Here is a 25,836-nt window from a genome sequence, read left to right as displayed (position 1 = left end):
GAGACGACGGGAAAATAACCCGATAGCCGATTAAACGAAACCAAAAGCCCTAAACTATAAAAGTCAACCAGAGTGAGAACTCAAACCAGTTATAGCCAATAGAGGTTATAGCTACTGCCCGATAGTTATGTTTATGTGAGGGGATTCGATGTTATATATGCAACCAATGTAAACATTCGCTTTATATGAAACGTCAACGCGTGACCCAACGTTGCCTTTATTTTTACTCTTAGTGTGACAACAGGGAGACCAATAAAGATGACAGTGGCATAATTACCACCCTGTGTGGTGGCTGCCTTCCCGTGCAATAACCGGAGTTTATTGGTGTTTTTTGGCTCCAGTTCCAACTCTCGTTCAGCCCTACGCAGTTAACCATTAGCGGCCACTGGCTGCAGGGATTTCCCGATGAGAGGACAGCCTGTTCGGGGTAAGTGAGCTATCCTTGCGGTTAACCCTGTGTTTAGTTTGCAGATTCCGTGTGTTGTTGGCGCACGTACAGCTGCGAGTGGAACCTTTGCTGGCTGAGTGTCAGGGACTGGTAAAGGCCCGGTGACCCACATTGTTATCTAATATTGCATGCTAGCTCGCTAGCTAGCTTCGGCTAAAAGTGGGTTGACACACATTCAGTTGACTGTTGCGGGCGAGTTGGGTCTTCGCTCTGTCACGTTTAAAAGTCGCTTCCTGTTGGGGGAAAAACACGGCTGCCACATTTGTGACGGATAAAGGTGCTTTGGCAGGATTTGTCATATGTCGCAGTAAGTGTGGCAAACTCTAAATCTGTTGTTTCTCCGGCTGAAATTCTCGCTAGCGAGGAAGCTAGGTGGCGTTAGCATTGTAGCAATCACTGGCCGGTTTGCCGGCCGGCTTCACCGGCTTCACCGGCTCCCGGGAGGAAGGTGCTGCTCTCGGGTTTAACGCTTGACGGCTGTGCTCGAATCAGGTGCGCTGGCAGTTTGTTTTTTTGACAATTCGAAAACGTCTTAATGATTCCCCCTTCGCAATGTACGCTGCGTTTATTGACAGGTATAGTTCATCCTCGGTACTAATTAATTGATCACTTGTCCTGGTAACCTTACCTGTCGTTACCGTCTCATCTCTGCAAATCTGTTGCTAAAGAAGCGACTTACCTGAGCAAATGGGCGCTAAGTTGGTGGTTGAACACCAAAAGTAATAATGGGTCCACATACATTTGTGCACCCTTTTTACGAGCATTTCATAGAGTAACTGCTTATCAAAGCATTCCAGAGTAATTAGTGCACGTACACGAGCACAAACCGCTTCCTTATGACCCACAGTCAAAAGTCTCCAGAAGGTTGTTTGTTTGAATGCCGGCTCCTCCAATCAAACATGATCTAAATGTAATAAAATGGCAATGACAACGACATGGATAGCAGTAACAATCTGTGGCGTGTTGACAAAATGTCGGAATCTCTCGCCAGATGGTTGTGGGTCAAACACGGTGTGGTTGGCCTGATTTTGGTCTTTATAGTTTTCTGGCTCACTTGCAGCAGTTTTCTCTGCAACTTCCCTTCTGATGACTCAAGCGTGCACACTCTTTCATAGGTTTGAACCTGGTGGTTTGCACACGATCACTGAAGCAGACCAGGATTATTACAGCTTGGATTGTTGCAACACGACCTGTTACACTACATGAGCGAGTTATAACAGCGGGTTATAACAAACTTCATATGTTTACAGGGTGTAATGTAGGTGCCGATGTCCGAATTGGAGCTGAACTCATGTTGAAATTTCTGTTTGGATCTTAAGCATTTTGTCATTATTGAGTTTACAGTGATGCAATGTCAGTAAATGTTGTCACAGTATTAATTATTAGTAGAAAAATATTGCTTGAACCTTTTAAAAAGGCCATTTGAGATATATTAATGTAATTTACTGCTTGCAGGGAGTGAGTGAATGCACCTTTCCTTTGGTTTCCTTCAACTGTTAATTACTTGGGTGATTATCTACATATTCATTCACACTCTGCAAGTTTATTTCATTGCGTTATGTGTCTGTCTATATTATTGCCATGGGAAATTGCAACAGGCGTTCTTGGCAGCAGAGCAGCGGCGGGTTTGAGCAGGAGGCGGAATCCACGATCACAGATTTGCTCGTGCGCTGCCTGATGAAATATCAGCTGTAGGTGTGATTCAGCTCTGATGTTTCGGACCACGGCAGGGAGCCTGAATCGCCGAGTCGTCCGACATGGAAGGCGTTCGTCGCATGTCTTCATTTTACAGTGACCTGATGCGGTTCAGAACCTCGGGTGCCGGGTTCCGAGGCGGTTCCCTCTTTGGCTTCTGCAGCACAGCTTGGGTTAAAAAAAAAAAAAAATTGTGCATTGTCGTCAAGTCCTTGTACATGTAAACGGAACGTTCCACGGCTCAAGGGTGAGCTCCGTGCGTCATCGCCTCAGGGGTATCTTCCTCCTGACATCGCGCTACACAATCGATGACTGTAGTGTTTCCTTACACACGTAATGAACTCTCTTTTTTTTCCAGGTCAGGTTTGCTCCAGTCATTCAGATTTGATATCACGAGCTTAAAAGCTTTGTTTCTAAACGTTGCGTGCAGTTTCATTGCTGTTACTCAGCACGTGAGATGGTGAGAAATGAGTGATCACGACCTGGAGAAGAGCGCACCATTGTTTTCAAAGACGGGAGATGGCGCGTGACTCTATCATCACAACTATTAAGTGTGCTGGTTCAGGATTAGGTTTGTTGTGACTACAGGCTGACATTTCCAGCTGCTGGCCCTGCAGCAGATAATCCAGTGTCACCACTATTTAGTCTGGGTTTTGACCACAGCCTGAAAAAGCTTAGAATATCTCTTTAAAAAAAAAATAATCATGATTCCACTTGAGGCTATTGAGACAGTTACTGCCGGTCATCGATTTAAAGGCTTCTACGGGTGTGTTGCTGCACGCAGTCTCTTTATTTTGTGTTGTTATGGTGGAATTCAAGAGGGGCCGAAAGGCTTCTTGTAAATTTAGCCATTGAAAAGGAGAAGCTGACTAGCAGGGTTGTGAAAGCACGATGCGTTTGAGTAACTGCAGAGCGGATCAGGAGTACAGGAGCGCGCCACGTATGAGTGTTCCATGTTGCACGTTTCTGGGGGATGATGTGTTTCAACAGCGTAAGCATTTCCCGGGTCTGTCAGCCTTTGCTTGATTTGTCGGCCGCAGCTACGGAGCCTTTTGCTGGAAGCTTTGGCTGATTTACGCCGTGTGGCGCGAGGTTCTGCTCCAGAACACGCTTCCAATCTTTGTATTAAAGCCATCAATGAACGCCTTTAAAAGTGTTTTCCTTTTCCAACCGTGAGCCGCCACCGAGGAGAAAAGGAGCGCTTCCGTCGGGCCGACCTCCCTCTGAGAGCCGAGAGGATTTCTGCCATCCAGTAAAGGGAAGGAAAGAAGCGATGGTATTTGGCTAAACGCTGCAAGCGTGGAGGATGGGTTTGGATCTGATGCTGTGCTGTTTATGTTTGATTTGTCACAGGGTTACTATGGCGCCTGGAGGTTACCCTGAGTTATCATGTGTTTTATAGCACAAGGCTCATTTCCTGGGGGAACGTCCAGGTGATTTGAGGAAGACTAATGTGACCTTAACTTTCATTTCTAGCTGATAACTAAAACTGGAGAAGAGATTGGTGGATGTGTTTCGGTTTTTTTGTTGCGTTCAAGCCCCAGAAATCAGAAATATATTTTCCCTCATCAAGGCCTAGCTGGAGGAGATGAGCGTGGAGAATTCCATGCTATTCCTAGATGAGATACCCAGACTGCCTCCAGTATGTTGAAAGAACATATCCAGACTCCTTGAAGTCCTGAACACTTTGGTTAGCATTTGAATGTACGATAGTTTAGGAGTGCCGTCTTCTGACAGTGAAGTAAAGGTCGCAGCTATGAAAAGGGCTTTAAAGTGCTCTGTGCTAGTGCTGATTAATAACAAGGACGTGTGGAACAGTTAATTAGACGCGCTCGGGGGGGAAGCAAATACGTGGTGTGTTCATGTTCTAAAAGTAGAACTTCCTCAGCAGCTGAGCGCTGGGACTCGGGATTGTGGAGTGTTGATTCCGCTGTGATTCCGCAGTGCTGTGGGAGGTTCACGGTGACCCAGATGTTTTAGTTCTGATTCAGTAATGTGAGTTCCTTGAGCACCAAACCGCTCATTAGTAAATGGAGCTCCTGGTTCTCTTGGTGCAGGTTAGATGGTGTGTCTGCAGGAGCTCGCAGGCTCCTGTGGAGGCTGTATTCAGACTGCAGCCTGTGGTCTCCACCGTTCTCTCAGGGTACAGTTCAGCTTCCTGAGCTACTTAAGTGTCGTTAGGCTCAGTTTTGTCGTATTCGTCTGAGCACAGAATATTGATCTACACAGATCAGTTATTGTTTACTTCAGTCAGCAGCCACATCATTGATCCACAGTGGCCGTCATGCGCGCCCCCGTCATAACCCAGTTCTGTGCTCCACCATTAAGACGCACATTTATCTCGGCTTCATCTGCTGCGCCAATATCATCCTCTTTAGTTGGTTCCAGAATGTTTAGTGCGGCTCAGGTCATCGGTGCATGTAAATAATGGGCCCATTGTAAAGATCTACCTTTAAAAGATCATCTATATTTTGTTGGATATTTTTAGCCCCAGCTATGATAGCCGCTTGGAGGAGTCAAACTCTCATTTCCAAGATTGCGTATTGTTTATTATGTTGACGATAAAAAGGCCAGAACGATGTGTAATCGGTCAAAATGAGGAATTGATGCTTTATATCCCAGAGGTCCATGTTCAGCTTCAGTCTGACATCAGAGTTTTGCCAGAACACTCCTGCAGGCTATTTTTACCCCCCGTATCTCAGGAACATGCTGGCAGATTGTTAAAATATTTCACATGCAGTACTGTATCACACGCCGACACTAAATTTAGGCGGCCACCAAGGCCACACAAATGATGAAAAACCCCATATTCTTCCCCCATCTCTGACGGCATTACCCATAATGCATCCTCATGAGCTGTAAGGTGGACCTGGACTCTGGTGGGATCCCAGTCTTGTTGAGATAGAACATATTGCTGTGAAAATAGTTGCGACATTTCCAGAAACCGATCTGTGATTTGGGTTCTTTATGGAATGTAATCTGTATGTTTCTGTCTGTTTCTACAGAATAATCTAGAGAAACGGAGGCACGACGCATTTGTAGCACAAAAGTTTTCTCACTAATGGCAGAATATTCAACAGGCACACCAGGGACCACCTGAGCCCACGAGACTTGTATCGAAGCTATTTTTACAGAAATGTCCGCTTTCATGAAGTAAACGGACCCCTCGGCGCTGGTTTCAACGGCCGTCCGACGTTGCCGGTGAACAAATTGCGGTTTTGTGGGATATAAACAGCCCGAGGTCCATCTGCTTCCAATATACGCTGCCATGGCGATGCGGGGACAGATCTTTGGATTCGTTCTTGTAGAGCTAAAATATCATCACGCCATCAAATGAAGCCCACAGTAGCGCTCAAGTTGTGTTATATTTGCATAAAATCCAGTGGTGTGCAGCGTAATGGCTTCCACTGTCATCTATAGGTCTCGCCTCTTTACCAGCCGTCATTTTGAACTTTCTGACCCGTTTGGCACCGTCGTGAGGTCCCTGGCGGCGTTCCTCCTCCGCCGGGACAGGAGGCCGGCAGCAGCGGAGGGGCCCCTGCCAAACGCCGCCGCTCGCCTCTCAAACATTCCTGTCTGTGGGCTGTGGTGAGAACACGCAAAACAAAGACTCCGTTTATGTGGAGGTGCGAGCGCTGAGTGGAAACACAGCTGGGCGCCCAAAGTGGAGGTTCTGGTCGGTTTTGTCAAGCTCGGGCGGTCGATGCCGATGCGGGATTTGTAAGCGAGCCAATATTTGCGGGTTGCGTTTGGTGTTGTTAGAGCAGTTGCCAAAGGTTAAACAATATCTTCACATTTACGACTAGGCAGCGTCACACAATGGTACAAGCTGAGTGAAACAAGAATAACAACGGCTGAATGGCTCATCTTGCAATCAGCAGGGATCAAATAAAGAAGTCAGCGTTTCGTTTTTGAAGGCATGTGGCCTAGTTGTGACAACATTTGCATACCACAACTAGGTTCTGCCCTCATTAGCAGTCAGATTTAAATATGCAGTCATATTATTGTGTGAAGATGACCTAAAGGTCCGATTATTGGAGTTTCTGCACCGGCTTCAAGACCTGTTGACCTCATCTTTCAGGTCCGACTTTCAGTTTAGCATTAAAACCGCACAATTACTCAGTGTTGAAATACAATAAAGATGAGAAAGAGCTTTACTGTGGTTTAACCGATTTGGTCTTATAAGTGTCCAGCTTGATGAGGAAATCCGGAGGGGTATTTTTTACAATGCACACTGAAGGTGGTTGCTATGGCGTTGCCCATTGACTCCGCTGCTGTGCTGGCATCTTGGCTCAGGGTGCGGTGGGGTGCATGACGAGCGGCGCCATAGATCCACTTCAGAGTGACTCATATCCTCAGAGCTCTGCTGCCCTACATCTGAGCATTCAAACACGCACACACACGCTCACACACAGATGATCAGCAGCTCTGTGTGTTCAGCAGTAGGAAAATTATGCATTTTTAGTGGGGGTTTTTAAATTCTGTGTTTGGGTAAAAAAAAAACGAGTGGCTTGTGTAAACTGAACACTAAATAATAAGTTTGCAGATGCATACTCAACTCTGAGGTTAAACAAGACGCTCCAAAGCCGTCCAGTGATGTGACGCACATACTTCCTTTGTTTTGAAGGTGCCCGTTACGCAGGAAAGATCACCTCTGAAAGGATTTGTGCTGCCGGAGAGATCAGCGCTATTGAAAGGAACAGAAAGGTGTTGCTTTTGGAGCTGTGATGGGAGGAAGAGGAGGAAAGTAGGTCATTGGGCCAGCAGGTCAGTGAAGCACAGATGACATCACAGTTATACAACCTCTGCTCCCCTGCTTATAAAACAGCCGCTCCGCGTTTCAGAGAACTCCAGCAACTGGTGCCAGCACGCTAGTGTCGCTGGTTAATGTTTAGCAGCCCTCGTGTCGCTGGTGTCTCGCTCCAGGCTTCTCTTCACTCGTCTTCTGTTCTCTCGTCCTCTCTCTGTTTTTAGCCGTGTCGTTTCAGGGGTGCAGACAGACTATGATACAGTTCCCACCGCGGCACCTTTAAATGTCTCCGGCCCCTCGTTTTTTACAAAGGATAAAGAGCCCATTCTCTGAAAATTGTGTCAGAAGCGTCACATGCAGTGAGCAGGGAAAATACCACAGAAGGGCTGAAAGTCACCAGACAGACCTTCTGCTCCCACTAATTTTTCTCCCAAGTGTTTCTGCATGTGTGAATATTCAAATGATGGCGGTTTTGTTTTTGAAGCAAGCATTTGGTGTAATTCAACCCTCAGCTTGCGTGACTGGAGGGCCCCTCTCCTAAATGTAGGTCTCTGCTGATATACTGGGATTTATCTCATGTGTAAATATACATACAGTATGTTATTGACTCTATTGATTAGCCTCTACTCGACCGCTGATAGTGATGGGTGAATGAAGTAAAAAGGGTAGAGGAATGTTTATGAGGTAAATAATGTAATTACCATGGAGACGTAGAGGAAATGAGACAGTCTGCATTTGTGGTCGGTTCCTCTTGTTGTTTTGACGAGTAATAAGTCAGTTGACCTGATGAGGTTTTAAGTGAGACACAATTACAAGAGCAGTCATTTCACCGAAGGTGATTTGCTCTAAATGTCTAATCAACCCAGATGTCGCTGCCATGTACCACACCCAAAACAGCCGAAAACAGTCTCTGAAAACCCCCCCGCCATCTCTCCGCCGTCCACTCGAGGCAACTTTCAGCGGTTCTCCTCCAGGACCCGCGGAGCCCCAGCATCACCAAGGCGTCCTCGCAGCCTCCAGCGTCCAGCAGCCTATTTCACTTCCTCTCGCAGGACTGGCTGTACTGTCAGTAAGCTGAGGTTTTTGTTTTTTCTCTGTTGCGTGATTTGAATCAGGAGGCGGTGAAGCTGTTGCGCTCAGTCGGTGTGTGTTCTCCTCCCAGGTGTATTTACAAATGTCTACCTCACGGTTAAAAGTTCTCTCTCCACCACTGCGACCCTGAGCGAAAGGATTAAAAAAAATGACATCGAGCATTGACCGGTGAGTGGGACGTTTTTTTCTCTTTCTCTACTTATTTTCTAAGCCGATTTAATTTCTAAAGAAACGGGAGCAGAAACCGAGCATTCGAAGGTCCGTTGGCGCTCCTGAGAATATTCATGGATGGATTTTGCAGCCTTGTCTCATGCCTTGCAGGGATGACAGCAGTATCATTGATGGGTTAATGGAAGAAGATGAGAAGGACAAAGCAAAACGGTGAGCTGCTCATCTTTATGTCGAGAATCGCTGCCAGCAATGGTTCTAAACAGGAGGACTGTGGCTCTGTAGTTGATCCGTGGTTCTCTAGTGGTTGATTTGACCCTGGTCTGTGCTGTCTGTATGGTAATTTGCCTTTCACATAAACACTGAAGCCCGTCCGTGTGCGTATGATCACAAATGGATATCACTCCTGATGAGCATGAGGAACCCTGCAAGCTTCACGCTGTGTGGATGTTCCGTGCATGGGTGGATGCAGAAATGCATTCACATGTTCCGTTGGGGGAGGATGTGTTGGTGTGTTTCACATGTTCGGGAATGGCGCCTCATCAAAACCTTGGTGTTTGTTCAACCCCAGTTGTAGTTTGTCATGAACAACTGTTTAAACAAGCGTTTATTCCACCTCTTATCGAGCAGAACCGACCCCTTCTGACCTAAAATTTAGAGCTCCTTGTGGGTATTGATGCTTATATAATAAGAACCTTCTCACCTGTTTTAAACCGAGATGTGTATATGTATTGATGCCTTTCAAAAAGCAGCACCATCATCAGAGCGTTGTGACCCATTTTCTCCTTTATTTATGTTTTTACAAGTATTCTTGTCATAATGCCTATATTCAGTACTCAAATTATGATCGTCAAGAGCAACTATTTAATTAGAATTACCTTAGTTGTCATGTAGCTTAGGCTGCTCTCGTTTTTTGGTGTTGTTAAGTTTGATGTTTCTAAACCTGCAGTGTTTCCCGTAATAAGTCTGAGAAGAAACGCAGAGATCAGTTCAATGTCCTTATCAAGGAGCTGGGCACCATGTTGCCGGGCAACACCCGCAAGATGGACAAATCCACTATTTTACAGAACAGCATTGACTTTTTGCACAAACACAAAGGTGAGGCATCCAAATCCTCTTTTTTTTTTTTTGTTTGGACGAAAACCTGGAAAGTGGTGCGTGTTTGGTCTTGACCTGTACCTGAACCCTTTTTTTTCTTTTTTCTCTTTTCAGAAATCGCTGCTCAGTCAGAGTCCACTGAGATCAGACCAGACTGGAAGCCTCCTTTTCTTAGTAATGAAGAGTTCACCCAGCTGATGCTGGAGGTGGGAGCTCTGAACCGTCTTGAACTACGAACAGGGCTGTGGGTGCTTGTGTTTTAAAGAGACTATTGTTTTCTGTCAGGCTTTAGATGGCTTTTTCCTCGCAATAATGACTGATGGGAATATAATCTATGCGTCTGAGAGTGTGACATCCCTACTTGAACACTTACCTGTGAGTATAATCTGAATCACTCATGAGCATGTAGCTAATTCTTTTCATGCCAACCTTAAGATTCTGTGTTGATAATATTGGTATTTTAGTTTGACATATCCTACAGAATTTAACGGTATGTGGTGCATTTCAGTCTGACCTTGTTGACCAGAACCTGTTGAACTTCTTGCCTGCTGGTGAACATTCAGAAGTATATAAGGCTCTGTCCTCTCATATCATGGAAGGAGAGACACTGTCACCTGAATATTTAAAAAGTATGTCAACTTTTAAGACCAATTAAACTACCGTACTTCGATTTTTGCTACTTTTTATCCGGTATCGATGCGATTCTGCCTTTTTTCCCAGCAAAAAATCAGCTGGAGTTTTGTTGCCACATGCTCCGAGGGACGATTGACCCCAAGGAGCCGCCCGTGTATGAATATGTCAAATTTATTGGAAACTTCAAGTCCCTGAATAATGGTGAGTGGCAGGACTTTGCACCACAGGAGACGATCTTTCCTCCTCTTAAGCGCCGCGTCTGCTCTCCGCCAGTGCCTAACTGTACCCAGAACGGTTTTGAAGGGGTGATCCAGCGATCGCTTCAGTCTGCCTTTGAAGAGAGAGTGTGTCTCATAGCAACCGTCAGGCTCGCCAAGCCGCAGTTTATCAAAGTACGTATAATCTGTTTTTCACTCCACAGTCTATTATATTTGGATTCCTGCCTCACTATTTAAAATAAACTACTCTAATTAGGACAGATCAGTCACAAGTGTCCAGTCAGCTCAGGAAATCTGTTATGTGCAGACCCCTGTTGCTGCTTTTGGCAAGCTCTGAAAAACACTTTGTAGCCTAATTTCTTTTTGGAGTGTTCCCCACTATGTGAAATCCTTTTATTAACGCTGAGTTAGAGTACTGCTGATTTTAGTCTGTTAAAAATTGGCCGGGCGTTCTAAAAATGATACCTCTTAACTCGTGACACATTTCCATAGTGTACATTTTCTTAACTATTCGTAAACACATCCTGCACATTGACCTCTATCCCTCACAGGAGATGTGCACTGTGGAGGAACCTAATGAGGAATTTACCTCCAGACATAGTTTAGAGTGGAAGTTTCTCTTCTTAGACCACAGGTACGTTCTTCATTTTGATGTGCGCTTCTCAATCTGTCACAGTGTGTGTGTGCTTCTCTGTTGTGTGTGTTTTATTGAAGGTGCAGTCATGTCTTTTTGTTTCAGTACGATATAAACAACATACCACTGTAGAAGCACATGACTGTAACTTGTTTAGCTAGTCGTGACTAACAGTAATTGGAATGATGAATGATTGTTTGAAATCATTTGTAACACAACCAGTTCTGTCCCGATGAGAAATGGCGCGCATGGTTAACTGTTTACATTTGATGTTCCTGATTCAGAGCAGCCTTATGACGTCGCCGTTTGTCTTGTTTTGTTGTTTATTTTGGTGTGACCAAAGTTCAGCTCTGCCACTCAGCACATGTTTTATTAAGATTATCATGTCAGCATATCTTTGGTAAACACACTGTAGTCTTATCCCTTTATTGCCTGAGTTGACCTTCGGTTCATAGTGAGTTTGCTAACTTTATGACTTCCTACGATTGACTTCCTAAGATGTCGAGCGATAAGTCTCGGAGAGGAAGTTGTAGCGGGAACTCATCTCATTAATAACTTCTCTCTGCCCAGAGCTCCTCCTATCATAGGTTACCTCCCCTTTGAGGTGCTGGGTACGTCAGGATATGACTATTACCATGTAGATGATCTAGAGATCCTGGCCAAATGTCACGAGCACTGTGAGTACGTTTCTGCGGGTGTTTAAAGCTCTATTTTTGGCTTGAACATCACTCACCTTGTTTTGCTGCATCCCCACAGTAATGCAATATGGTAAAGGAAAGTCCTGCTACTACAGATTTCTCACCAAAGGGCAACAGTGGATTTGGCTTCAGACACATTACTACATCACCTATCACCAGTGGAACTCCAGGCCAGAGTTTATTGTCTGCACACACACTGTCGTTAGGTATGTGGATGCTGCTGTTATACATCCCACCTGTAATAATCATGTCAATCACGATGGGGTGATTGAGCCGTTGGCGGTTACAAAAGCATTTTTGAGTTGGGTGGGGGAGTGCGTGTTGACTTAATTCATTCATACAACTCTACAGGAACAAAGATGATTCAGCACAAACCAGTTAAAAGCTTTGAAGGTCTTTGCAAATCAACCAAATTCAAGCAGTTTAATGACAGATGATTCTTAAAGGATCAATATAAATCTGAAAACCAGTATGGGACACGGCAAACTTACAAATATTTAGTAACGTTAACTCTTAACTGACTCATCTGAAGCACAAAGGCCATAATAATCCGTCACGTAAAGTGGGTGTGTAACTTATTCCCAGTTTTCCCCCTACAGCTATGCTGAGGTGAGGGCGGAGCAACGCAGAGAGCTCGGTATAGAAGAATCCCAACCTGAGATGACGGCAGAGAAGGTGAGACTGTTCCAGGATGCTGTGGGGAATCCGTGTTGTATTGGAGCTCACATGTCCTCATACCATCACAGCAATCCCAGGATTCAGGGTCCGAGTCCCAGCTCAACACCTCCAGCCTGAAGGAGGTTCTCGACCGCTTCAACCGCAGTCGGACGCCTTCGGCGTCATCCCGCAGCTCACGCAAATCCTCTCACACCGCGGTGTCGGACCCCACATGTAAGTCAACACAATAGGTCAGTACAAACACAGTGATTCAGTTGAACATGTTTGGTCCTTTTGTGTTCTCAGCGTCTCAGATGAAGATTCAGGGTGACCGGAGTACACCGGGTCGCCAGTCTGTCTCCGCTGTGGAGATGACATCACAGCGAAGGTCGTCCATCAGCAGTCAGGTCAGTCAGCACCAGAGTCGCAGGCTCTCTGAGACACCACCCACTGTTCTCTGAAGTGTCCTCTGAAGTGTCCTCTGTCTTTGTTGTTCTCCTATCAGCAGTCGATGAGCTCTCAAAACACAGGACAGAATTTGGCACCGACCATGGTTGCCCAGCAGCCGCAGCCACAACAGTCGCAACAGCAAGTGCAGACCAGTGGCCAAGTAAGACATTTATTCAATCACTCTAATTCGACATTCAAGTGGCCTGGCTGGATACGTGCAACAGGCCTCAGATCCACTCTGATTTGTGCATCGGTCCGAAGGTCACATCTGGGTCGTTCAGTGCTAGAAATCAAATTTGACTCATTTTAGCCCACACACACGAAACATACACACACATTTTTGTCACGTTTACAGGTTTTTTTGGAATGAGTTTGTAATAAAACCAAAACCCCAACAAAACTAATTTAAAATGTAAAAAAGTACAAATTTTCCTTGATTGAGCCTGATTGAGTAACAACAACATGAGTAAAAATGGCCTTTCCTTGTTTGACAGTCAATGGTGCAGTTCTGCAGCCAACTCGAGGCCATGCAAAATATAAAAGAACAGCTGGAGCAGAGAACGCGGCTGATCGAGGCCAACATTCAGCGGCAGCAGGATGAACTGCATCAGATCCAGGAGGAGCTCCAGAGAGTCCAGGGTCAGAGCCTGCAGGTGAGCGTGTCGCTAAAGAACGTGTGAGCAAACCCGGAACGACCTGTACCCCCCGGCAGGTCGGCCGCGGCTTTGTTTGTTTTCAGGCTCCTTTGTTTACTGCCTGGCCAGATGTTTTGCTCTTCCAAATCTCAGAGGGGCTCACGCACTGCACTGTTGGTTTCAGATGTTCCTGCAGAAGGGAGCTGAAGAAGTAAACCTGAGCTCAGTTCAGATGTCTGCGGGGAACGCGGTGCAGCAGGGGGGAACGCTCGGCATGCACGGCCAGGTGGTGTCCACGGGGCCTCTACAGAACAGCATACAGCAGCCACATCCTGTCCAACCCCTGTCCCAGCAACAAACGCTGCTGAGGGAGAAGAACACAGCCCACGCACAGGTTAGAAGAGCCGTACGACCGCTCCATTAACCACATTCCAACAGGAATGACGTTTGGAATCACGCTGGGTCTCTGTGGGTGTCTTTCAGTCTCAGCGCTCATCTCTCACACTGCAGCCTCAACAAAATCTCCCCGCATCGCTCTACAACACGATGATGATCCCGCAGCAGAGCGCCGCTAATGTGGTCCAGATCGCCACCAGCCTGGCTCAGAATCCTGGACCCAACACCCCCGCCGTGGCTACTTTTGCACAGGACCACGCGGCTCAGATTAGGTTTGCGGCCTCATTTTCATGGTTCAGCAAAAATTAAAAAAAAAAAAAAGAATTAGGTATGAGCTGGAGGGGTGTGGTGATTCTAATTGTGCCACCATGCTAATCACTGTTTCCTTGAAGATTGTGATGAAAATAAAGACAACCTTCCTTCCTGGTTCTGAAAGGTTTCCTGCTGGTCCTCAGCTGCTCACCAAGCTGGTGACAGGGCAGATGGCATGCGGAGCCGTCATGGTACCCACAACCATGTTCATGGGCCAAGTGGTGACGGCCTTTGCTTCCCAGCAGGGTCAGGCTCAAACCATTAGCATTTCCCAACAACCGCTGCAGCAGCAGGAGCAGCAGCAGCAGCAACATCAGCAGCAGCAGCAGCAGCAACATCAGCAGCAACCCCCCCAGGTCACAGCTATGCAGCCAGGGCAGGCACCGCTGGCTCAGCAGCAAACACAGTTCATACAGGTGACTCTCCAGATGATGCAAACATTTCACTCTGTAGCTTTATTTGTTGCTTAGCGCAGGTTTGATCAATATGCAAGCACAAGCTCACAAAGCTCTCTCCCGTTTTCACCGAAGGCTCCTCGCCTTCTTCATGGAAACCAGTCCACCCAGTTGATCCTGCAGGCGGCGTTCCCTTTGCAGCAGCAGGGTCCCTTCACCGCCTCCGCGCAGCCGCAGCAGCAGTTGCAGCAGCTTCAGCAGCAGCAGCCGCTGCTGCAGCAGAAACAAGCGTCGGCTCGCAGAGACAGTTTATCCGATCGCTCCGCCGCCCAGCCGCAGTAGCCGAGGCCCACCAGCCATCAGGAGGATCTACGAAGGGCTCTAACGTGAAGTTATGCCGCTGTGGCATCCTTCCCTCTAAGTCCATTTGCACTTCTGAGACCAGATGAGGACCCAGGACTGGCCCTTGCGGGGCTCCCTGTGACGGACCCTCACACCTGTTCTCTGGACTCACTCTCTATACGTGTGTGAGTGATTGTGCGCGTGCATGAGTGGTGGGTGCTCTGTTCACCCTCACCGGTTATTTTATGCAGAGGTCTCCAGTTACTTCAGAGAAGTTTCTGGCTTCAAAGTCGTCCTGCAAAAAAAAAAAAAGCCCGAGGCTCATGTTGTGTTTTCTCTCGTTCTTGTTTTTCTTGTAAAGAATTATGGGTCAGAAGATATTTCTAAAAATGTGGTATAAATTGAACTTTTATTGTACAGAACATTTGTGTAATTTTATGTAAATACGATGAAAAGGAAAGAAATAATATTTTATATGATGCATGAAATGCATAGTCTGTTATTTGCAGCTTTGGAAACATTTTCCCTCATTCTATTGAGAAAAAAAAAATCCCAAAAGCGGAGGAATCGCATTTTTGTTTGACCTCCTGTGTGAGTCTGCGGCGGTGCTGCTCACCCTGTCACAGTTTGTTCGATCTCTAACCAGTTTTACACAAATTCAGATAAACGAGCACGTGTTCTTTTTTTTTACATCGGTATTTAAAGGATTCCAGCTGAGTTCCCGCCCTCCGCGCGCTGTGCCTGCCTCTCCGGGCCTTAAACATCCTGATATTTAACAAGTCGTAGTCTTAAATTGGCTTTTGTTCTCAGTCGAGCCATGATTGGAACAGTTCTTCAGCCACTTTTTCCATCAGCGGTGTAAAGAGAGAGCTCCGACGCCCTTTAGTCTGAAGCGTCTTCCTCTGACATCCTCCGGTCCTATGCAACTTATGCATCTTTAGGGGCTTTAATAGGAAGTGGGAGACCAGCAGAGGCCTCATGTTCTGGATCTTTACCTCCACCTGCTGTATTGAGCATTGTTAGAATCCCCGACCCACCTGACCGTGTTTGTAGAACCCTGAGGTATCTTTGAATGGTGGAACACGCCTGTCTTAACCGAATCGAGTCCCGCTGGTATTTATCCTCAGCACAAATCCCTGCACCTTCTGTCTGAGCGGGTGCGCCCGGCGGCCCCCTCACCATCTGATCCATTACAGCCTCAGATGGCGTCAGGTGACGGAGCTCATCCCAGATCTGCATCTAGGCGAGGAGCTTATTTGATTTGTCACTGTGATGCGGATTCATTTCATTTCACAGCCTCCGTTTGAGGCGCCCGAACGTGTGAAACCTCCAACGTGCAACATGTCGGCCATGAAGAGCAGAAGCGAGGCCGACGTTGGCGCTCGCGCGCTGCTCGCTGCTTAAGGACCAGAGTTCTCATGTTTTTGTTTCAAGGATGGATACAGTTGTGTAAGTAATTATTTTTACTGGTTGAAAATAAACTACTATTGATGTTTTACGCTCTGACATTCCCAGCTCAGTTTATGGAAATTAAACTAACAATTGTTAGAGGTAATTCTCATGATGATGCTTGTGATTGTTATGGTTCTTGGTTGTCATGTTACATTGGATTCTCTCCTGTGTTTATTATTGTGTTGCGGTACAGCTCAAACATACTGCAACACCAGACTCCGTGTGGAATTGATGATTTAAGACGTTGACCTGACTCCTATTGGGACGCAAATGTCGGTTTATGAACCAATCTGCCCTGGGCCAGATTGGCCCTTTCTTTGTGTGATAACCCTCTAATCGAATCTGAAGAGCAGGTTGATCTGGGAATTCTTTAATCCCTGAAACCAACTCGGCTGGTACCAGGAAATGCAAAGAGCCACTCCCGGCATGTCGTTCCCCAATTTTAAAGCCCACTTTGTGTTTGTTTAATCTGCATCTTTACATTTTACACTAAGTAAAAAAAACAAACAGTCCAGAACCAGGATTCACTACTGTGCAAATGGGAACAAAAGCAGGTCTAAGGCAGTGTTCCATTAGCAAGGATTCTTTATTTTCCTAGACAAACTTCATTAAATTCAGTAATAAAAACATGGAGGATCTGAATAAACTGTGACATAAACATAGACTGCTGTCTTTATTGCTGCTCTGAGGTCAGCTGTGAGCTTCTGGTCACGGACAGGAGGATGTTTGTTTTAAATTTAACTAAATTAAATTTCGATTTTCTTCAATGCTGATAGTTTCAGGAATCTATGTAAAGGATCTGACCTCTGACACCCAAATGAAAGAACACACATTTTAGATGTCTTGTAAACAAGCTTGTTTTTTTATAATTTTCAACAAGTCTAATTCATTCCATTTGATCCTTTTATCAGTGTTCACATTTGTAAAAGTAAGAAACCAAACATTTGTGTTCAAAACTGCTTTATCACACTAGAAACACACCATGTTGTAAAGAAGATAATCTCTTTGATTAATCAGTTTCATGATTCCAGATAGAAAATTTGACTTCACCCCCAAAATGTTTCTCTCCCTTTGTTTCCTTCAGCTACCCACCACAGCCTCTACCGCCCCCTGCTGCCCAGGTTTAGACACTTCTGCTGAACACACAATGTGCATCGCCTGCATCGCTTGTCGTGGGCCAAACCATAAATGAAAACATTCATTTTGCGGCTCATGGATCATTTACAAACCTTGAATTTGAAAACAAAACCGTGTTCCACCACATGTGGAGTTTATTGAAACACACCAGAAATATTTGTTTTAAAAAGCAGAGATCCCAAAAAAAAATGCTTTTATTGCAGATGTTCAGAAGTATCAGTTGATCCCTCTCACGTATTTCACAGCTGGCCGACTGTGTCAAATATTGACAGCTTTGGCCCGATGAGCTAAACGTTTTCCTCATTTCCTCTGTTCTGGTTCAAGTTCCTTAAAGAAAATGAAGCTGAATAAATATTATATTACAGGTGAAACAAGACCGGATAACAACTTCTACACCCTCATCTTCTCTGTACCTGATGCAGTCCGTAAATCCGGACAGGGAACTGAAACGGCGTATACAGAAGAGGGAGTGATGGTGAGGGAGGACCGGTGGAGGTGTGTAGCGATCTCACCCTGAGCCTTGAGTGTTTAACAGTTGGTACCTCACAAGTAAAAACGGAGCTCAAAATATAGTCGACAGCATGTAGCCAAGCTCTGGGTTTGTTGTGTGGGGCTGTTGGGGATCAGTGAACACTGACGGAGGTCACTTTCAAAACCATAATCTGACATAAAAGAGGCCCATGTAAGTTAAATGCCATTATGGTATAAAGTAACGAGGTCACCGCTGGGAAACCCACCAGAAGGGAACCAGCAGCAGGCTCCACGTGTTTCCATCAGCATTCACCTGAGTAAACTGGAACTCGTGACCCAAGTTCGGTTTAGCGTTTTCAAAAAAAAAAAAAAAAAAAAGGCAAACGTTTGGATGGGAGCTCCAAGCCGCCGTGTCGTCTTGGCCACGGGTGAGAGGGCAGAAACCAGTAACAATCGGGTCGTCGTCATTGGTAGGATTCCGGTTGTGCTCTGCTCTCCCGGCCAGCCTCTGCAGCACTGCTTTCTCTACACAGGTTTGCTTTGAACACATCTGAGTTCGGTTTCACCCAGAATTCTGCACATTTCTCTCTCATTCCCAGGAAACAGCTCAGCTCTGCGAGCCCGTGCTGGCCGCTGCAGCGAGGCTCTTGTAAAATATAACTTAATGGTAATAAAATGATTAACACTGTTATTGCTGTGTTAGAAACTAGTGCGACAGAGGCTGCTCAGGAGGCCAGAGCAGGACGTCAGCCCTCGGCTCCACAGGTTCCACTCCAACACTACAGTTCGCTATGTCAACTACGTTTCCACATATTTACAGAGAAAAACCGAGTCTCTCTCTCTTCAATTGATTCCAGCGTCTGGTTTGAAGAAAAGGGCGGACAGAGCAAAGGCCAGAAAAACGATCCCGCCGATGATTGTAACTAAAGAGGGGGAGAAAGAGAAACATTTTTATTGGGGAGGTGGGGGGGGGGGGCATGTTCCATGTAGGATTGTTTTAAAAGCTCACCTGTTCTGACAGATATTTTCTGGGCCACCATTCTCCCCCCTATCACGGCCAGTCCTGTACACAGACAGTGTCCCAGCGTTCCACCTACAGCAACCCCAAAGGGATCCTGGGAAACGTGAAAAACAAGGTTGACTGATCCTGCGTATGTAAATAACCAACGCACGGGGGTGGTGAAAGCCTTCCGTCTGCTTTCAAAGAGACACACAAAGGAGTCTAGGCCACCCAGGTTCGACATACAGGAGGCAACTATCTATAAGGACCTCCGTCTCAACGCTTGTGTATTTAATACATTTGCGATCATGTGGGAGGCAGATTTCAAAAATCTTTACACACATCATTGTTAACAATCGCAAAACATACGTAAACACAAGTTAACGCAGCGACTGCTGAAATGTAACAGACCTCTCGTGCGGCGAGAATAATGGTGGTCAGCTGAGAGCGGTCCCCCCACTCTGCCAGGAAGGTGAGGGTAAACGCTTGGATGAAGATGGGCGAGATGAAGCTGTACCACTTAGTCTGTGGAACGGTCGCCCCTGATCCAGCTTCAATATCTGGAGTCCCGTTGGCCAGTTTGGATCGCTGGAGCTGCAGAGATCAGCCGTCATTTATACACCGAGTTGTTACAGTAATTCTGGTCATAAAGTGTCACCTAAAAATGCTACTCATTCTAAAGTAAAAACTTGATTCCTGCGAGTCACAACCTCTTCGTAAAAGGCACCGACGCAACGTTAAAACCAAGAGGGGCAAAACTGGAAATGGCCATCTTAAGATGTGTCAAATATGGGTAGGTCCGTTTTAGAGAAGTGGGGGTAATGCAACTTCTCTTCACAACCCCAGGCAACGGTCACTGATTGGGAAACTCAACATCATTTTTAAAAACAAGTGCTAAGTACGAGGTACATTTGGGGACGAGCGCGATTCGTAGTCATGATGTGTTTTGTGCCGGGGGGATGTATTCGAATCTGTCAAGGTTTAAGAGGGGAGATTAGCTTTACCTCTTCATCTTTCTTCTTGATCTCTGCCTGCACCTCCTCCAGCTCCTCCTGACCTTCGTCTGGGCTCATTTTCAGCCCCTCTCTCAGCATCCGTATCCCAAAAATGGCAAATAGAGCAGTTGACACATAGTATGTGTAGATTCTGGGGATGATGGTGGTGGCATATCCAAACAGTACTGAAAGACAGATGAGTGAGTGAGTGTTTAATTGAGAGAAGAGTGCAAGGAGAAAGCAAGTGCCTCTTCACTAACCAGACAGACAGGTCATGACTCCCAGGGCCAGCATGGCCCCGGTCAACACCACCAGGCGGTTATAACGCATGGCCATAATAGCTGCAATGAAGAAGGTCTTGTCACCCAATTCCGACACGATGATGACAGAAATAGCGGCCACGAAGGCATGGATGAACCCCGAGTTTCCCTTGCTGGACTCATCTTCAGAAAACACCGGGTTCACTGGCTGGGGAGGGGACGCTTTCTGCAAAGAAGAAAAAACAATGAGTGGGCCAAGTGATTGAGAAAAAGGCAAACTTGCAGGTTTGCAATGAAGACACGATTTATCTTTACATACTGACACGCCGGCGTAGCCTTTTCACGCGGACAGGGATGCTATCTAATTTAAATATTTGCTTTGTAAAGTGTGCCGTAAATGTCAGGCCAACTTGGGCTAACCTTACACCCGGAACCGACGCCTCGGTTAGCATGTGCGGGCTAGCTCGGTGGTGCTAGCATCCGGAGTCAGAGCAGCCATTCCACCGGCGCTAAAAACGGAATACTAAAACGAGATGCTCGATAAAGCTACCTGTTGTTGGGGCTGCACTTGGGCCGCTGCGTTCTGCTCTTCTGGAACAGCCACAACTCCGACCGTCAACAACAACACGACGGCGAGCGGAAACAAGTAGCTTATCACTGTTCTGTGCGTCCCTCCATTTCCTCTGCCGACCGAGAGAGCCATTATTGCTCCCGATATCCTGCCTGACGACTGCTGCGATGTGCTTTTACTTGAATTCGCTCGATATTATCCACAAAAAAGCGGCCAACTTCATAGTAACGACCCGCACAAATTCAGGAACTCTTATCGAATCACACGTCACAAAACAGAGCGACGCCGCGAGCCAGCCAAAGGCGGAAGTCAGAGTATGCGTGCGGTGTTGATTGGCCGGATAGAATCGTGACGTCAGACGTCGACGTTGCCACAGTGATTGGTCAGCTGAACAGTAAATGTTACGTAAAAGCGTTGTGCGTCAATTAGCAGTTAAAATATGAATGACCGACTCCAACATGTTGGTGTAATTACACTTTTAAACTACTTGCTTTCTTTGGGTATTTTCACTTTCTAATTCCTCTCCCCCAATTCCGCTTTGAAGGCTAATCCTGCCGCTTTACTTAAATTCACAGTGTGGTACAATTGTGAAAAACCACACATTAAATTGTAGTTTCAGTTGTAGTTGTAGTTCCAGGTGTTACGACGTGAGACACACACCGCCAAACACTCATCAAATTAAATACCTCTAACCTAATTTAACCTCTCCTTATACTCAATTTTGTTTGATTTGATTACAGCTAAGTCTGAACCCCTCATATAACCCTTCTATGTTGTGAAGACCTATTAATATGTATTCATAAAAACCTCTCACAAAACTTTTTCTTCTTTTGAAGTTTAATGTGTCATTTTTATTATTTTCCAATCAATTTGAAAATCGATTATCCCGTCACCCAGTGGCCCCATTTCAAGCGAATACCTGTATTATTTCCTCAATTAAATGTAAAACTGCTTCAACATCTTCCAAATTTGCTTTACTTGTTGAATTTGTTGAATTCCCCCAACATCAAAAATGTGTTTTTGTGTTTTTACATGTACAGATATCTCAGGTCACATCTTTTTAATTATAATAGTTTATTTAGATATTTACAGTAGAAAATTGTTATTTTTACATGTTATTGCTCGGCTCATAATAGACGTCTTTGCCTTTATATTTATTAACATAACATTGTTAACAACAACTTGTTAAGGTCCACATGGTGAAAATTACCAATCAGTCAAAGCATAAAAAGGTGACCTTCACAATGTCAAGTGTCTGATTTTTTGGTCTGTACTACGAAGATATTTCTCACTTTATGAGAACACACACAACCTCTTCATAGCAGAAATGGAATAAATGCTTTCCTATGCTTTGGGTATGATTTGAACCTGCTAGTATAAAGTTCATGACAAAGTTGTGCAGCCAGTGCCTGGTTAAAGGAGACATAAAAGACAACCAGCCACCAGGTCAGGGACAGGCCACCAAAAACCAGGCCAAGTGAGATGTAGATCAACAGCTCCGCAAAGTAGTGCGGACAGGAGACCAGTTCAAACCAACCACCAACTGGCACTCTGTGAGCCAGTGACTCCACTTTTCCTGAAACAAGACAGAATAATAAAACAACAGAGAAAGGTTACCATTTCTGCTATTATTTTGTATACTTTTCTCTACCAAACACAGTGCTTGTCAGGCTTTCAACAACAAATATATCAGTATTTAAGTTGAATTGAGTTTGAGTGGTCATTTAAAATCAGCTATAAGGCAGAAAGAAACACTACCCAGTTATAGCACACTGGAAACACAAACATAAACTACAAAAGTTCACCTGACTGTCCAGTGCGAAGCTTAGCCAGCAGAATCATGGAGTGATGCTGCAGGAGTGATGCTCCAATGAAAAGTACACATCCTGCTACATGAAACCACTCCAGCTGTGAGGGTAAATTCCCAGTGCCTAAAAAGAATATTCATTCATTCAAATCACACAGCAAAAACAGCAAATAATCAATAAGAAAGTTAATTTTTTTTTGTAAATTGACCTTTTCCATGGCGGTCTATGGAGAGCACAGTCAACCCAATTGTGATGTAATAGCACAAACCAAATATATACTGTGCCAAATGTATAACTCCATTAGAGAAGACACTGACACACAGGCACTCCTGCAGCCTCCTGAGGGAATGAATGCAGAGCAGCAGCTGCACCAGTAAAGTTGACAGCTGTGGGACTGCAGACAAGAGGAATATTAGAATCAATTAAGCAAACTCAAGATTTAAGACAGAAAGGAACACTTGACATACCATGACTATGATTGCTGGGAGCTCCAGTCAAAATACCCAATAATCCTGTAAGCCATGTTGGGTATGTCTGATGATAAATTATAGTTTTTGTATAAAAGAAAAGAAGAATACTATTCCAGCCAGCGGAGATGGCATAAAAGTGCCAGAACCACCTAGGTAAGAAAGCTCAGATTAGGAAATTTGAGGAATAATTTATGACAGTCTCTACCGCATTAGATCATTTAAAAGTTCGGGTTTTACGATGTGGTATTTCCAAATCTGCCATACCTTTTCGGGACGTCAAAGACAACCAACCAGGTGTCTCTTTTCAAGCTTTTGGTTTTTCCGTAACGGATAAGATCTTGAAATATGACGATGAGACGACACGATTGGTATTTTCCCAGTAGATGTGGCAAAGCCTTGTGGAAACATAAGGCCACAAGGAAAGATAGCGCCAAAAAAGCCCACAACACATCAATAAAGCTCCAGCCGTCACAGTTCCAATTCATCTTCAACTTCATCAGGATCGGGCGCAGACATTGTTTTGTACGACACTGAAAAGCATCCGTCGGGAAACTGAACAGTCTCATAAGTGTTCTGGGTAGCACGTGAGCGCAGGAGACGCGAAATAGACGCATGACTAATTCATGATATATTACTTGGGACACAACGAAAAGACCTTAAGGTTTGTAAATAAATTATGTCTCTATCATTACAGGGCTGTAAAAAGTCGTCTATTTTAGAATAAAAATTACCTATTACCCTTCTAAATTATAACTTTCAAACATCAAAACAACTGTGGATAAATCCTCATATAGGCTTTTCCAATTTGTGGCTTACTCATGTAACCTCATATTAGTACTGTAGCTTTCTGTCTGTCTTTGCGACTTAAAGGCAAGAACAAACTGCAGAGAATGCAAAACTAGATGCAGGTTGGCACAGTGGTTACAACTGAAACAAAGGTGCCCCATGTGGGAAAATAGGACGTAGATGTCAAAAATGGAGGGAAAGGGAGAAGAGATTTCTGTATCTCTACCTGAATTGAAATCTGCCCAACTTTAGCACCTTTTATTCAGGAGAGACATCTGACCTTGTGGCCTTTGTACTCCAGACTTGCTCAGTTATTTTGCTGAATTTTTTCCTCATGTGTGGTGTGTGTGTGTGTGTGTGTGTGTGTGTGTGTGTGTGTGTGTGTGTGTGTGTGTGTGTGTGTGTGTCCCACCCAAGGTATGTTTTTGTGAAAGGTCTTTGAGGCTTTAGAGTCCAGGATGGCTCTTAGAGGAACACAGTATCCTGTCTAAGGAAGTGTGGACTGTTTCCTGCTTCCCCCCCTCCCCTGTCCTCAGTGTCCTCCTCTTGTTTACTTGTGCCAAGAGCTGGACCTTCACTCAGGCCGCTCCACCCAAGATGGCTCTCATGAGCGAAATCAACTGTTACAGCTTGTTTAAAATGCTTCAGTATGTCTTGTGATTTAGCAATGAATATGATAACATGATTTTAATTATAATTTTTATCTGCTCTGTTAATCATTTCAGGTTCAATGCTCTTGTTATACCTGTTATTTACACAGGCACATCTCATCCAAAAAGGTAAAATGTGCAAAAGTCTCAGTAACACATGTAGTTTATCTACCTATTTGGAGTATTTCGATTATTTACAATAATCCTAACTTTTCTACTGCTAAGTTTAAAGATTTGAGGGTTAAGATTTGCATTATTATCATCGGTTCTGCAACATGTACATGGTGTACAGAACAATACGGTTCTAAGCTGCAATACGATTCTTGGTTAAAAAACCTTCTAAGCTAAATTAGAATTCTTTTACACTTTGTATATTGTTAATATGATGTGAACCATTAACAATGTCATATATCTACCATTAGTTTTGGAGTTAACCACCTTTCTCTTCTTTAAATACAATTAATTTTTTAATTAATTATAATAATATAATATAATTATAATTAACAGCTTATAGGTCTCCTCAGATGTTTTTTTCTGTCCCACTCTCAACAATGCATAGTGTACACGTGTTTCTTGCCCATTCTTTCTGGTGACCTTTATAAACCTCTCTTGATTTCACAGCATAAACACAAACGCCGCCAACACAATACAAAGCCTTTTAGTTTGAAATCCAAAATATGTTTCACTTTCGTTGAAAGTCTCCTTATGATCTGCCTCCTTACCCATTTTAAATGGAAAATCTTTTCAAAGATCCAAACATAAATACTTTCTTTTCATTTGTCTTTGAGAGTGCATGCACAGATAAAAGGAACATTTTCCTCACTTTCCAGCGGTTCATTTGCTGCATGGACTGCAGTTTTCTGCAGGAAGTGCTGGTGAATAGAAAAGTAGGTGGTTGATTTGACACTCATTCTGTGAAGAAGTCACCAGGCCAGGAAACATGTGGATGGAGCGCCTAAAACAATAGCCCGTTATCACCCCTCACCCTCTGGAATCCATGCCAGCATCAAAACACCACCTATATACTGTAGGTACAAAGCTATGAACACCATCTTTTGAGGTGTTCTGAGGTGCTGTTAAAGACGAAAACTGTCCAGTTCAGTCATCATTTTAACATTAACTAATTATTATTTTATGAATAGTAATGGTTAAATGATTCTATACATTGATTATTTGTCATTCTTACTACAACACATTTCCTTTAACTTCACTGCTGCAGTAACATTTAAATGTAATTCAGTGCATTTTTTTTTCTCTCGCAGTCATTATATTACTAAGGGAAACCTGAAGTCAAAACAAAGTCTAATTTAAGAAAAAAGAATCCTTCTTTGTCCCTGGTCCCCCAAAATGGTCTCTGGTCCCCCAAAATGGTTTAATGCCATTTCCTGTTTTTTGTGTGTGTGCGTGTGTGTGTGTGTTATTGTCATGCTTTTGAAAGGATGGAAAGGCGACAATAAATCATCCCATCAAGTTCTATATCTAAAAGAACAATGAACCCACGTAACTCAAATGTGGAAAGATTTGTTTTTTAAAATGAATATTTAATTGAATAAAATAGATTTGATATTACTGTACATGAACAAATAATAGGCTTTAGTTTCCCATCACCACACAG

General features: G+C 44.6%; 3 protein-coding genes across 11 annotated transcripts; 1 reads left to right on the top strand and 2 right to left on the bottom strand.

Moving 5' to 3' along the window:
- Positions 1-165: 165 nt before the first annotated feature.
- On the top strand, positions 166-16,726 carry clocka (clock circadian regulator a). Of its 9 annotated transcripts, none has more exons than XM_029827836.1 (23): positions 166-427; positions 6,771-6,910; positions 7,760-7,972; positions 8,056-8,153; positions 8,307-8,366; positions 9,103-9,251; positions 9,366-9,457; positions 9,537-9,626; positions 9,760-9,880; positions 9,972-10,085; positions 10,158-10,276; positions 10,654-10,736; positions 11,307-11,413; positions 11,493-11,640; positions 12,034-12,109; positions 12,181-12,325; positions 12,398-12,498; positions 12,597-12,701; positions 13,036-13,194; positions 13,361-13,570; positions 13,660-13,844; positions 14,009-14,300; positions 14,415-16,726. In XM_029827836.1, the coding sequence occupies exons 4-23, from the start codon at positions 8,134-8,136 to the stop codon at positions 14,619-14,621; spliced, it is 2,583 nt and encodes an 860-aa protein (XP_029683696.1). In that variant the 5' UTR covers positions 166-427; positions 6,771-6,910; positions 7,760-7,972; positions 8,056-8,133; the 3' UTR covers positions 14,622-16,726. The 9 variants fall into 9 exon arrangements, with proteins under 9 accessions (XP_029683696.1, XP_029683699.1, XP_011612852.1 ...); XM_011614550.2 differs by lacking the exon at positions 166-427 and adding an exon at positions 532-755 and having other exon boundaries at positions 12,600-12,701; XM_011614549.2 differs by lacking the exon at positions 166-427 and adding an exon at positions 535-725.
- Positions 16,727-16,913: 187 nt separating this feature from the next.
- On the bottom strand, positions 16,914-20,823 carry tmem165 (transmembrane protein 165). Its single transcript, XM_011614547.2, has 6 exons — positions 20,487-20,823; positions 19,937-20,162; positions 19,686-19,861; positions 19,093-19,275; positions 18,691-18,796; positions 16,914-18,604 (listed from the first exon to the last, which is right to left on the bottom strand). Exons 1-6 carry the CDS (start codon positions 20,637-20,639, stop codon positions 18,525-18,527), a joined length of 924 nt encoding a protein of 307 aa, XP_011612849.1. The 5' UTR covers positions 20,640-20,823; the 3' UTR covers positions 16,914-18,524.
- A 739-nt stretch (positions 20,824-21,562) lies between these two features.
- Positions 21,563-23,329, bottom strand: srd5a3 (steroid 5 alpha-reductase 3). Its single transcript, XM_011614546.2, has 5 exons — positions 23,050-23,329; positions 22,783-22,934; positions 22,524-22,709; positions 22,313-22,438; positions 21,563-22,083 (listed from the first exon to the last, which is right to left on the bottom strand). The coding sequence occupies exons 1-5, from the start codon at positions 23,280-23,282 to the stop codon at positions 21,824-21,826; spliced, it is 957 nt and encodes a 318-aa protein (XP_011612848.1). The 5' UTR covers positions 23,283-23,329; the 3' UTR covers positions 21,563-21,823.
- Positions 23,330-25,836: the final 2,507 nt, after the last annotated feature.

Source organism: Takifugu rubripes, chromosome 20, assembly GCF_901000725.2.
Source record: "Takifugu rubripes chromosome 20, fTakRub1.2, whole genome shotgun sequence".
NCBI classification, from domain to species: Eukaryota; Metazoa; Chordata; class Actinopteri; order Tetraodontiformes; family Tetraodontidae; genus Takifugu; species Takifugu rubripes.
This window is presented reverse-complemented; position numbering and strand designations above follow the sequence as displayed.